At 40.2% G+C, this 14,022-nt stretch overlaps 1 protein-coding gene across 1 annotated transcript in view; it reads left to right on the top strand.

Moving 5' to 3' along the window:
- The window catches only part of PRDM5 (PR/SET domain 5), a 211,136-nt gene that overhangs the window by 17,684 nt on the left and 179,430 nt on the right, over nucleotides 1-14,022 (top strand). The window contains exon 2 of the mRNA XM_029234546.1: nucleotides 522-605. Within this exon, the coding sequence (XP_029090379.1) occupies nucleotides 522-605 (84 nt within the window). The remainder of the gene's footprint in view (nucleotides 1-521; nucleotides 606-14,022) is intronic.

Raw genomic sequence — 14,022 nt, 5'->3', positions numbered from 1 at the left:
GAGTGCCCCCTTGGTTGTTTGAAAGATTGGCAGGAAAATTTAAACTTTGTTTATGAACAGGCTTCCTCTGAGGATGGCAAGTCTACTTCTTTCTTGTTCATGATTGGGACGAATTTATGATTTTTATGGAAACCAGGTGGTTTTCTGCCTGGTGGGCTTGTCTCAAGTCAGGCAAGACTCAGTGCTTCTCATTTTAAGACCACTTGCCAGTGGCTGCAGAGGTTTGAAACATGTAAGTATAGTGTTCAAGCCTTGTCTGAATTTAAATGTTGAGCGATTTAACCCTTTCTTGTTAGCTCCTGTGTTGTGGATTTAGGCTCTTCGGCTAAAATAGATTAAGTTAGATTTTAAATATGTAAATATCTTGTGTTGGGTAAATTAATGTTTTAAATGCGTCTCAATCATTGGGCATAAGGCTTTGGAGAAAAAAATTTTTCCAGAAGAGAAATAATAGTTTATTTTAGTAACTTGATTATTGATTATTGTACTAATCCTTTTTCAACGTAATCATTACTACTCAGGGTGAAAAGTTTGGACCGTTTGCTGGAGAGAAGAGAATGCCTGAAGACTTGGACGAAAATATGGATTACAGGTTGATGTGGGAGGTGAGCATGTGATTGTTGTTTTAAATATTTAAAATATGTTTTTCTTTGTACTATTTAAGGCATGTATAAAGCTAAGTTAATAGATATTGATTCCAGTTGACAAAGCATTGAAATGTTTGAATTTTAAGGAAGCTGAATACCTTGAAAGTTTAGCATTAAAATACTGTTGAAATATCTAACTAGACAATTCTTCTGTAACTCTGAAGTTTATATACTTCATCATTAAAAAAGAAGTTATCCATGAACAAGGATGTTTGGATTTCAAAATAAGCACATTCTTTTTATGGATTTAGAATTTGATTTCTGTAACTGAAATTATACTTTAACTTTTATTTCCCAATTGCAGTGCTAATTGCCCAGAAACATTTCTTTTTTTTTTTTTTAACACCTTTATTGGAGTATAATTGCTTTACAATGTTGTGTTAGTTGCTGCTGTACAACGTGAATCAGCTGTATGTATACATATATCCCCATATCCCCTCCCTCTTGCATCTCCGTCCTACCCTCCCTATCCCACCCCTCTAGGTGGTCACAAAGCACTGAACTGATCTCCCACACAGAAACATTTCTGAGCTCTGTGTTGGAATGAAAATCCCAGCTTAAAATGTACCTTACCTTCAAAAACATAGAGTTAAGGAGCTATGACACTGTAGATAGTCTTTTGCAATCTGAAGTCTCTTTGCTGCAGGAATTTGTATATGCAAATGTATATCTATATATTATGAGAATTTTCATCCTAGTTTATGCCAGTTGTTTTCATTACTGTTCTTTCATAATCTTTAGAAAAAGAAGGGCCCGAGGGATGGAAATAGAAAAGCAGAGGTGTAGATATTGTTGAACAAAAACTTGGAAAAGGAAACTCAGTCCCAAGAATTTTATTTGGTGGGTTCCATGAGGAGGGTGGGAGCTGAGATGGTATAGGTGGGCCTAAGGGAAGTAGGATCATAAAATCAGAAAGATAAAGAATACTGAAACAGAGAACTACACATAAAATGTCTCTCTGAATGTGCATTTATCGGTTAGGATCTCCAGAGAAACAGAACCAGTGGATGGGTGTGTGTGTGTGTGTGTGTGTGTGTGTGTGTGTGTGTGTTTTCAAGGAATTGGCTCACAGGATTGTGTGGGTGGCGGGTTGGAATCTGTAGGCTGGAAACTCAGAGAGGAGTTGATGATGCTTCAGTCTTGAGGCAGAACTGCTCAGGCAAACCTCAGTTTTTGCAATTAAGGCCTTTGTTTGGATAAAGGCCACACACAGCTTTGACAGTAATCTCCTTTATTTGAAGTCAACTGATTGTAGATGTTACCCACGTCTATAAAACACCGTCACGGCAACACCTAGATTACTATTTGATTAAATAGCTGGGTACTGCCATCGAGCCAAATTGACACGTGAAACATATCATCATGTATTATCTGCAAGCAAAATACATTTTTAAGCATCACCACGTTGCTGAAACTGCTTGATGTAGGGAGTGGGGTTGCTTGACGTTCCTGAAAGATCTCTGACGTGCAGGTGATGGAAAATGGAAATTCATAATATAGTCTTCACTGCAGTTTAAGTGGAAAATGTTATTGATTTGCCTTATTTTAATATGCTGTTTTAATTGTTTATTTTTAGAAACCTGAAAATGTTTTTAACGGCTTTTACTATTTTTCTGTAAGATCTTAATTTTCTCAGCAGTTAATTTTTTTTTTTTTTTTACCGTGAAGGTTTTCAAAAGCCAAACATGTATGTGACAAAACAGATAACCTACATAAGTTGAAAATGATAAAAATAACAGTTTTTAAGGGGTTGTTGGTGACTCTTGACGTCTCTTCTGCTGTCTCCGAGGATTCTAGTGTAGCGTCAGGTTAGTGTCTTGCACGGCTGCTTATGACGCATTGCTAAGCAGGTGATGATTTTATAATTTTTATTTTGAAGAAAAGACTTGCGTGTAGGAAACTTAAAGAGGCTGACAGTGCTACCGTAGCTCATCCAGTTTTGCATTACGTATTCCTGTGGTTCTTTGATGTCTTTACATTATTATTTGTTTTTACATACCAGTGTACCTAGTCCTCTCACTTTACCACCCAAAGAGCTATTGATTTTATACATTTTATGTTCAGGTAATGTTACGTTCACATAATGATTGCCATTCTTTATTTTCTTTTACTTCTTATGTTATGCTTGTGTTTTGAATAAGTAATATTTGTACTTTTGACACAATTCGGAAGGGTATATTGATGAAGAGTCTCCTTGTCCCCTATAAGCCTGCTCTTTTCACCTAAGACCTTTGATCCCTTTAACCCCTTAGTTCATGCACCTTTTCCCTCCCTCCTGTAGTTCTTCCTTCTCTGAGTCTGGTCTTCAGGGTGGATTGTCGGCCAGTCTCTGCTCTGTCCAGTTTTGCTGCCGGGCAGGGCAGGAGAAGACACTCTCAGTGGTATATCTTCCTGGGGGAGCACTTGAAAAACAGTCAATACCTTTCCAACGGCAAAGATTTACCGCTTGCTGGCTTTAGTCCTGTTCCTTATTATGTTAAACTGGGAGAGCTGCTTCCCAGCCTTGAATTATATTCTTAAAGTCCCTTTTTATTATTTTAACTTTGGAGGTGCCAGGATTCAGAAGGTGCACAGAGAAAGGAGGTTGTCTGGTCTTACCACAGTCTTCTCCTCTTGGAAACTTTTGAGCCTTCTCAAAGGGAGATAACGAGCCTTCCCTCCTCTGTGGGTAAATTGGGACCGGTTAGTTAAGTCATTTCTAATATGCCCCATAGCTCCAGAGCGAACTACCTGCAGCTCTCAAATGTGTGGTCCTTCTCCTCAAGCCAGTGGTTACTATGTTTATGGTTATGGAACATAAGCCGGGTCCTGGGGGTAGTGTTTGGAAAACGATGCCTGCGAGAGAGCACATGGCATAGCTCTTTCTCAGTTTATATTTGCACTTGTGGTGCCAATAGTCCTGGTGGACAAGGCCAAGGGCCCCTAGGTGGCCATTTAACACCAAAGAACTTGGAGGTACCAGTGAGGATTGCACCTATTGGTGTGTGTGAGCCCCTGTTAGTTTGGGACGGGGTATAGAGGCACCTGAGGGTTTCATTGGGGAGCGCTATCATCGTCTGTTGCATCCTCCCCCGTCCCCCCAGAGGTGCAGCTTGGCACTCACCGATGCCCACTGGTTCAGAGCATTAAACAGCACCTCAGCCTCGTTCTGTGTTGGCCACCAGGATTTGAGATTGGGGTCTGAAGAGACTCAGTCTCCTCTGTCCTTAAGCCTTCTTGATACTTCAGATTTTTACTTTTATTTTAAAATAAACTGCATTAGCAAAAGAATTCTGGATTTCTCAGGCCTCAGGCCAGTTATAGAGCTTGAGTTTGGAAACCACTGCTCCACTGTAAATGCTTCCCATTGATAATTTGATGGAACGTGCCCAGTTGTTTGTATCGTAGTCTATTCTTCCCTTAGTTAGAAGTCTTTTTGCGTATTTTCCCAGATGGTTTGGAGCTTGAGATACATTTCCTTGCACTGTCTACCTGCTCAGACTTGCTCTAAGACCAAAATCCGTTCACGTAATGTTGCTAAAGCTCTCAACAACCCTTTGTTTTTAAATCTCCAACATCTTCTCTTTCTATAATATTTTCTTCGGTATTTCAAACCACAGTTCAAATACCACTCTGCAGGCACTGGCTCTTATTCTAGCACATACCTTTACGTTTTGGTGCCTGTAGACTGCAGCACAGATCGTACATTTTCATCGCCACCTGCTCAGCCTATTATTCAAGTATTCCAAAGGGGCCATTGATGAATCCAGTGTTTTCTTGAACGCTCCAAATGGCTTTGCTCTGTTGGCAGTGCCTCTTTCCTTCTTTTCCCAGAGCATCCTCTTGCATTGTCTGCAAGAGGTTTTTGTGTGGAAACTGGCCTGGTAAGTTCTCAGAACTTGGCCTTTCTAGTTTCATGCTGTTGTGGTCAGAAAAGATGCTTGAGATAATTTCTATACTCTTAAATTTGTTGAGGCTTGTTTTGTGCCCAAGTACGTCATCAGTCCTAGAGAATGTTCCATGTGTACTTGAAAAGAATATGTATTCTGTTTCTTTTTGGATGTAATGTCATGAAAAAATTAGATCTAACTGTTCTGTTGTATCATTTAGGATCTCTGTTGCCTTATTAATTCTTTGTCCGGAAGCTCTGTCCATCTATGTGAGTGGGGTGTTAAAGTCTCCTACTATTATTGTATTCCTGTTGATTTCTTCCTGTACGTCTGTTAGTATTTGTTTTATGTATTTGGGTGCTGAGTGTAAAATCCTTTTATTGATCCCTTTATCATTATGTAGTGTCCTTCTTTATCTTTCTTTATGGCCTTTGTTTTAAAGGCTATTTTGTCTGATATGAGTATTGCTACCCCTGCTTTCTTGTTATTTCCGGTAGCATGAAATACCTTTTTCCCTCCCCTCGCTTTCAATCTGTGTGTGTCCTTTGCCCTAAAGTGGGTCTCTTGTAGGCAGCATATTGTGTAAGCTCTTGTTTTTTTAATCCACTTTTGTATATCTCTCTATCAAATATCTCTTGTAGTTTATCTTGTTCTTTTATCCAATCAAAAGACACAGAGTCTGCCACTCTGTGTCTTTTGATTGGAGCATTTAGTCCATTGACATTTAGAGTAATTATTGATAGATATGTATTTATTGCCATTTTAAACCTTGTTTTCCTGTTGATTTTATATTTCTTCTTTGTCCCTTTCTTTTTCTCTTTGTTTTTCCTTTTGTGGTTTGATGATTTTCTTTTGTATTATACTTACGTTCTCTTCTTTTTGGTTTTTGTGAATCTATTTTATGTTTTTGATTTGTGGTTACCCTGTTTTTCAAGTATGTTTAACCCCTTCCTATCTCTACTTGCCTTAGACTGGTGGTCATATAGGCTCAAATATATTCTAGGGAAAAAAAAAAAAAGTCTACATTTTCTTACTCTCCTCCCCCACATTTATGATTTTGATGTCCTTTTTTACATCTTCACGTTCATCCTTTTGCTGTTCACTGTGGTTGTCATAACTTTCACAGAAATTTTTTAATTTCTTTTTTCTTTTTTAATCTGTGTACTAGCTTATTTAAGTGATTTACTTTGCAATTGTGATTTTCTCTTTCCTATAGATTCTTCTTCTCTGTTTAGAGAAGACCTTTCACCATTTCCTTTAGGATAGGTTTAGTATCGCTGTATTCTTTTCTTTATGTTATTTATTTTTAAAGAAATACTTCCTATTTGGCTGTGCCAGGTCTTAGTTGCAGCACGCAGGATCTTCATTGCCTCGTGTGTGATCTTTGTTGTGGCATGCAGGATCTTTAGTTGCGGCACACGGGATCTTCATTGCGGCAGGTGGGATCTAGTTCCCTGACCAGGGATCAAACCCGGGCCCCCTGCATTGGGAGCGCGGAGTCTTAACCACTGGACCACCAGGGAAGTCCTGCTGTATTCTTTTGGTTTTTGCTTGTCTGAGAAATTCTTTATATCTCCTTCTATTCTAAATGATGATCTTACTGGGTAGAGTATCCTAGGTTGCAGATTTTTCTCTTTCAGGACTTTGACTGTATCTTGCCAGTCCATTCTGGCCTGCAGCACTTCTGTAGAGAAATCAGCTAATAGCCTTCTGGGGGTTCCTTTGTAACTAACTCTTTGTTTTTCTCTTGCTGCCTTTAGCGTCTTCTCTTTATCTTTAACCTTCATCATTTTTATTATAATATGTCTTGGTGTAGGTCTGTTTGGGTTTATCTTGTTTGGGACCCTCTGTGCTTCCTGTACCTGGATATCTGTTTCCTTCTTCAGGTTTGGGAAGTTTTCAGCCATAATTTCTTCCAATACATTTTTGATCCCCCTTTCTCTTTTTTCCCCTTCTGGATCCCTATTTTGCATAGATTGGCATACTTTATATTATCCCATAAGTCTCTTATATTGCTTTCTTTTTTTTTTTTTTTTTTTTAATTTGGCTTTCTGTCTGCTGTCCTGATTGGGTGATTTCTGTTATTCTATCTTCCAGGTCGCTTATTCATTCTTCGGCATTATTCATTCTGCTATTCATTGCATTTAGCTCAGTTTCCGTCTCTGCAAGTGACTTTTCTAATTTTTCTTGGTTCCTCTTTATAGTTTGTAGTTCCTTTTGCCAGAACTCTGCATTTCCGTGAATGGCCTTTCTTAATTCCTTCAGTATTTTCATTCTCTCCTTTTGGAAATCAGTGTCTATTAGACTGAAGAGGTCTGTTTCATTGTTTGTTCCTTCAGGGGAATTATCTTGGTCTTTTAACTGGGAGTGGTTCCTCTGTTTTTTCGTTTTACTTATATATTTCTCTTACTCTGTGAGTTTAGGAGGAACAGTTGTCTCCTGTGGTCCTGGAGGGCTGTTCATACGTCTGGGTGTCCCCGTGTAGCTTGTGTGGGTTAATATATTTGGCCCAAGGGCTGTTCTTAGTGTGAATGCCTGTCGCCTCTTTCCTCAGTGTGTGCTGGTTGATACCCCCTTGATGGGGGAGTGCAGATGCGCGGCTGATTTTCAGTCCGGGGCGGGGGGGAGGTGGGCAGGGGGTGGCGGTGGAGGCTCGGGCGTGTCCCTGGAGCACACGATGGGAGCCGAGGCGGCTCCCGGACACTCCTGGAGTCTGCGAGGGCGGTGGCGGGGGGGGCTCGTAACCACTCCTGGCATCTGGGTGGGCAGCAGTGGTGGCTCGCGACTGCCCCCGGAGCCCGTGTCGGCAGTGTCCTGCCCGCTGCGAGCATGTGCACGGGGAGAAAGGCTGCAGTCCGGGTTCATCCGCTCCTCTCCTGCACCCTCCAAACCACGGCGACTGGCCGATAAGGTGACCCAGGCTTTCTCCGCATAAACCCTTCGTTGCAGTCGCACTGGATTCCCCACCCCCGTGGCTGTTTCCACACAGCCATCCCCAGTCCTCTCCCCAGTTCTGATCTCCGAAGCCCGAGTTCCAGCACCCAGCCCTTGCCAGCACGTGTCAGGCTGGGGGGTGCAGGACTGCGGCACTGACCGTCTGTGCAGTTCTCCCTCTGCTCTAGCTGCCGCAAACCGGCTGCTGAAGTTCTCCTCCGAGGGTCTGATGCTCCCCTTCTGTCCCGGCCGATCTACCTGCCAGTGAGGGGGCTTCCCAAGGTGAAGGAACCTTTCCTCTTTCACAGCTCCCTCCCAAGGGTGCAGGTCCTGTCCTGATTCCTTTCTCGCTCTCTCTTTTTTTTTTTTTTTTTCTTCCTGCCCAGTTACACAGAGATTTTCTTGCCCTTTCAGTAGTCTGAGGTCTTCTGCCAGTGTTGAGTTAGATATTCTGTGGGAATTGTTCCACGTGTAGACATATCTTTGATGTATTTGTGGGAGAAGTTGAGCTTCACGTCCTACTACACCACCATCTGGATCGCTGCCTATACTCTGCTTCTTGAATCTTTCCCTTTGTACCAGAAGTGTACAGAGTGGGTACTTGATACTCTGCTTCTTAAATCTTGGTCTATGTGGCAGGAGTTGGCCCTGCAGAGGAGTTCCGAGTATATTTGTCCATCAGCCATCGGAGAATTGTGGCCTGACTCACAGGTTCAGTTTGCAGCATCTCAGAGAGCATGGGAGAGAGAGACAGGTCTGCAGTCTGCTGTGGAAGGCAGACCCTGAGTCTGATGGCGGGTCTGCTTAATGCACGGCAGGGGGCTGGGCATGGAAAGGAGTGACTGTCAGGGTCTTAACAATTAGATAAAGAGAAGGAACCATGAAGAAGAGAAACCCAAAGTATATTTACTCTAATTTCTCTCTCTCATGGAGGAAAAAGTGAGGACACATGGAAAGGTGGAGTAATAGTTCTTTGCTGAGAATATATATGTGTAGAATTAGCCTTTCTCGTTTCTCATACTGAGAAATGATGAGGCTCTTTGGAATTCTTTTTTTCTGTTTTTTTTTTTGCGGTGCACAGGCCTCTCACTGTTGTGGCCTCTCCCGTTGCGGAGCACAGGCTCCGGACGCGCAGGCTCAGCGGCCATGGCTCACGGGCCCAGCCGCTCCGCGGCATGTGGGATCTTCCCGGACCGGGGCACAAACCCGTGTCCCCTGCATCGGCAGGTGGACTCAACCACTGCGCCACCAGGGAAGCCCTGGAATTCTTTACAAAACAGAAATAGGCAGGGTAAGTGAAACATGATAGAAAGAAGAAGGATACCAGGGTCGGACAATCTTTAGTCTGATTTCGCCCTGAGGATCCAGTAAAGCTTTTGCTGTCTTGGAGTTTATGTTTCAGCAGGGAAAGATAGACATAAAACACCTTTAATGAGTACTATAAAGAAAGATAGTGATATGGGTATAAAGAAAATAAAACAGGGCAAGAAAACTTATCTCAGATAAGAACTTGAACACATTGATACGACCGCTGAGAGCAGCTACAAAAGACAGATTAAACATAAAAGTGATATGTGTAAGGCCATCAAAGAGCTGTTAAAGCAGAGTACTAGAGTACTGTGATTCCAGAGAGGAGAAAACTTTGAACAGATGAATCAATCATCTATAGCCTTTTTTTCCCTTGAGGAAGTGGTCAGAGCTTTGCTGATTCTGGATACGGGCAAGAGGCTGAACATTTGACCTCAGCCCAAGGAGAGGTTAGTGTTTGAGAACAGAGGAACAGGTAGAGCTTTTGGCAGTCTTGAGAAGTTGGAGTGACAATACTGGAGACCCAAAGGAACTCAGAAACATTGCTGTCTCCTACTCGAGACATTTGCGGAGTTATGAAGCTGCATGAGAGGCTGCCGTAAAGTTAAAGCACATACTTCTGAAAGGCAGAGTGTTCTACAGGCTCATGTTGCTGTGGAGGGCCGCTCAGTGCACATCCTGCTTTTCATGTGGAAGCACCGTAGGGTGGTGCTGTAGGAGTAGGATCCACTGAGGCCCGCCGAAGCCTGCCACAGCTGCAGCCAGCTTTGAATCAGCTCACTGCTTGATTAGCTTACAGTGAACAGATTCCACTCTGCCAGGCAGAGGTTGGGGTGAGCCTACCCTGGAGAAGTATAATATCTGGGTCCTCTAAAGTTCTTTTACTACGCAGAGTCCAGCATTTAATAGAAATTGACTAGCTGCTAAGAGATAGGACCATGTGACTAAAACCATGAGAAAAGCTGGACAACGGAAACTGACATAGGATTCAGATATTGATTGGAGTTAGCCGATGAGGACTCTAAAATGAACATGATTGATATGTTCTAGCAAATGGAAGAATAAAATGCACCAAACAGATGAAAAGATGGAGAATTTTATTAAAAAATTGGGAGGTATAAATGCCAAATGGAGATTCTAGACAAGAAAAATATATGAACTGAAATTGAGAGCTCAGTGTTTGAATTAGATACTAGATATGACACAGCAAAAGACAGGATTAGTGAAGAGGAAAAGAAGTCAATAGAAAATATTGAAAATGAAGCACAGAGACTAAAAATAAATATGTGAGACGGTGAATACATCTAATATATCTGTAACGTTAGGATCATTTAGCATTTGAAGGAGAAGAGGGAGAAAATGGGGAAGAAGCAAATTCGATGCAATAATGGCTGAGAATTTTCCAGAACTGTTAAAAAACATTACCTGATGAATTGAAGCTCTGTGAACCTCAAGCAGCACTCCTACAAAGAAAGCCACACTCAGGTATATCTTAGTACAACTATGGAAAACCAAGACAATCTTTAAAGCAGGCAGAAAAAAAAAGAGACAGTACCTTCAAAAATGAAACAATAAGACTGACAGCTGCCTTTTAACAGAAAAGATTAAAAAAAAAGGTAGTAAAGATAGTCAACAACTGAAATATATCTTTAAGGTAATAGAAAATAGTTGCCAGTCTAGAATTCTATACCCAGCAAAAATATTTTAAAATGAAGGTATAGTTCTCTGGGCCTCTTCAAATGTGATCATCTCCCTGTGTGACTGTGCTTTGGATTTGCTTCACAGCATTAGCCTCAACCGTGTCTTCACTCACTCTTCAAATTTGGAAACAAAGACTACATCCAGATCCCAGCCAGAGGAAAAATTTGCTACTCTGGATTCGCTGAAGGGAGGGAAAGAACAATAGGAAGCATTTAGGTACACAGATATTGTATAAATTGAAATTGACAGACTTTACAAACAACCAGTGAGGAAATTTTCAAATACAACAAAAGTGTTAACAAACTCTGCAAACTCTTCAAAGGAGGTCATAATTGATCTCCCAAATCCCAAATTTAAGGGCAGTGTTTGCTGACCATGTGCAGATGACTCCCTGGCTTGGGGATGAGAATGAAGAGATGCTGAATTATTTTCTCAACTGAAGTGACAGAATTTGAAGATATTAAATCATATTACAAACATGTTTTAATTTTGCTAAAAATCCTTGCTTTAAAATAAGCTCCTTTGCAACTCATTTTATCTCAGTAAGAGTGGTGACCCATCTTCAATGTTGACTGAAATCAAATGGGAATCTGGGAAGGACCTGATGAAATGTTTATGTCAGACACAAAATAAAGCTGTCTTGAAGAGGTAGCATGAAAAAAATCTCAGACATTCTTCACCTTGTTCACTGATGATATGGGTGCAGGTGCATGCAAATTAAGAGAGTTCATCAAAGATGATATTTGGCCACATCTATTGAACCTGTTGATGATAAAGAAGGAGAAGGAGAAGCAGCTGATGTTCATAATGATGAAGGAGACTTGGTACCTGTTGATGATGAAGAGGATGAAGGTGAAAGAGAAGATGAAGATGGAGATGATGTGGAAGAAGAAGAAAGGTTGAAGAGGAAGATGACTAAAAGAATACTAATAGACTCCAACGTTCCTTTTATTTAAAAATTTTTATATTCTCTTGAGCAAGTTGCCATCTCCAGTTTTTTCCCTCTTATGCTTAGTTCTCTTGTCCTAATGAGGTTTCTTTATTTTTTTTTTGGTCTCATATGATAAAGAGATTGCCCACTTATTTTGTGGGAGACTATCTTGAGCAAAGTACAATGGGGAAAAATATCTACACATTTCTTTTTTTTTTAAGATTTTTCTTTTTTAATGTGGACTGTTTTTAAAGTCTTTATTGAATTTGTTACAGTATTGCTACTGTTTTATGTTTTGGTTTTTGGCCACGAGGCATGTGGGATCTTAGCTCCCAGATCCCTGGTTGAACCCATACCCCCTGCATTGGAAGGCGAAGTCTTGACCACTGGACCTCCAGGGAAGTCCCTCTGCACATTTCTGATTCAAGTTCCTTTTTATCCCTTCTTGTCTCAAAAAATGTGAAAGTAGTAATGTGGAGTTAACACATCACCATGCACTGTGGGGAAGAAGAAAATTTTCTCCCTTTGTTCTGCCAGAAGCTGGAGGGTGTTCATCTTCCTTGTGCTTAAAATTCTTGATTTTTACTTCTTTAAAGTGCTCAGAGATTACATTGTGACTCTATGTAATATGGGCATTTAACATTATCACCATGTACATGCACTTGGTTAAAAAAAATCTAATAAAACGGAATTATATTGAGTGAGGAGAGGATGGGTTTGAGATGTTAGGGCATTTGAGTGTTGGTAGGAGAGGAGAGAGAGAATGGGGCAGAAACAAATTTGAAAAGATAATGGCATTGAAGTGTGTATTTTGACAACATAAATTTCAGAGCTTACAAATTTGTTTAATAAGTCGTACTGTTAAAAAAAAATTAAAGATGTTTTCACACAAGCAAAACCCAGCAGACCTGCACCAAAAGAAATACTAAAGTAAAGGTAGCTCTTCTGGGAGAAGAAAAATGAATCCTGATGGAAACTCAGAAATTCAGAACAGGGCAAAGATCAACAAAGGGTAAATATGTGGGTGAGTAAACATAAATATTGATGGTACTAAACAATTATAGTAATGATTCGTGAGTTTAAGAACATACACAATTTATATAATGGTAGAACAATTTGAAAGGCAGGAGGGAAGCAAATGGAATTAAAGCGTTCCGAGGTTCTAGCATTATCAGGTAAATTTATCTAACTAAATTATCTAAAATAATAGTAGAAGATTGTTGTAACTAACAAGTTAAGAAATGGAAAATGAGATAATTTATAAGATAATTTTATTAATGAAAAAAGCCAGGCAAGAAGTGAGGAAAAAAGAACTGGGTCACATAGAAAGTAAATACCAAAATTGTATCTATACATCCAACTAGATTAATATTTATATAAAATTTAAATGGGTTAAGTGCTTCCAGTAAAACATGGTTATTAATGGATTGGATCCCCGAACCAACCAATGTCCCTTAACAGGCAATTTTAAAATATAAAGACAAAGAAAGCCTGAAAATAGAAGATGGATAAAGATATATTGTGCCAGTACAAATGGAAAGAAATCAGGTGTAACCTTACTAGTATTTGACAAAGTGGACTTTAAGGAAAAGGCATTACTAAAAATAAAGATGGTCCATACACTAGACGATGTACATGTTCCAAATGTGAAAGCAATCCAGATGGAAGAGTTAAGCACATCTTTCTCAACTGCTGATGGAGTAAGCAGGAAGATAAAACTGGAAAGGATAGAAAGATAATCTGATCAATATAATTAACATACATGGTCTAATTGACATATATAGAACACAGTACCTAATGATAGTTCATCAAATAATGCACATGGAATACTTACCAAAATTAACCATATGCTGAGTCATAAAGCATAAGTCAGTTGATTTCAAAAGGTGCAATCTTGGGCTTCCCTGGTGGCGCAGTGGTTGAGAATCCGCCTGCCGATGCAGGGGACACGGGTTCGTGCCCTGGTCCGAGAAGATCCCACATGCCGCGGGCCGGCTGGGCCCGTGAGCCATGGCCGCTGAGCCTGCGTGTCCGGAGCCTGTGCTCCGCAACGGGAGAGGCCACAACAGTGAGAGGCCCGCATACCGCAAAAAAACCCAAAAAACAAAAAAGTGCAATCTCATTAAAAATTCTAGCAAGTTTTTATTTTTATCTTTTGGTGGAAACTGATTCTAAAATTTATGTGAAAATCCGAGGGGTCATGAATTACCAAGGCAGCCTTAAAGTGAAAGAACAGAACTGGAGGAGTTATCAAACATCAAGGCATATTATAAAGGAATTATAATTTAATACTGTTATACTGGCGCAAGGATAGACAAAAAGACATTACTTTTGACAAAAATGTCATTAACAACATGGTGGGAAAAGGATGGCATTTTCAATAATAGGTCAAAATAATTTTCTTATGGAAAAAAGGTACTTTATCCCTAACTCCCATCATATATAAAAAGGTCAGTTTAATACGATTATAAATGTAAATATGTCAGGTAAAAACAGTAAACCTTTAGAGGAAAATGTTGAATACCATAACCTTAGGTTAGGTGGAGGTTTCTTAAATAAGAAATAATAAACCCTGTGGAGAGCAAAATGATAAACTGGAGAACAATAAATACCATAAAGGGAATGAAAAAGC

Source organism: Monodon monoceros, unplaced genomic scaffold (assembly GCF_005190385.1).
Source record: "Monodon monoceros isolate NGI ecotype Baffin Bay Population unplaced genomic scaffold, NGI_Narwhal_1 Super_Scaffold_20, whole genome shotgun sequence".
Taxonomy (NCBI): domain Eukaryota; kingdom Metazoa; phylum Chordata; class Mammalia; order Artiodactyla; family Monodontidae; genus Monodon; species Monodon monoceros.
Note: the sequence above shows the minus strand (reverse complement) of the source record. Positions and strands in the feature narration are given on the sequence as shown.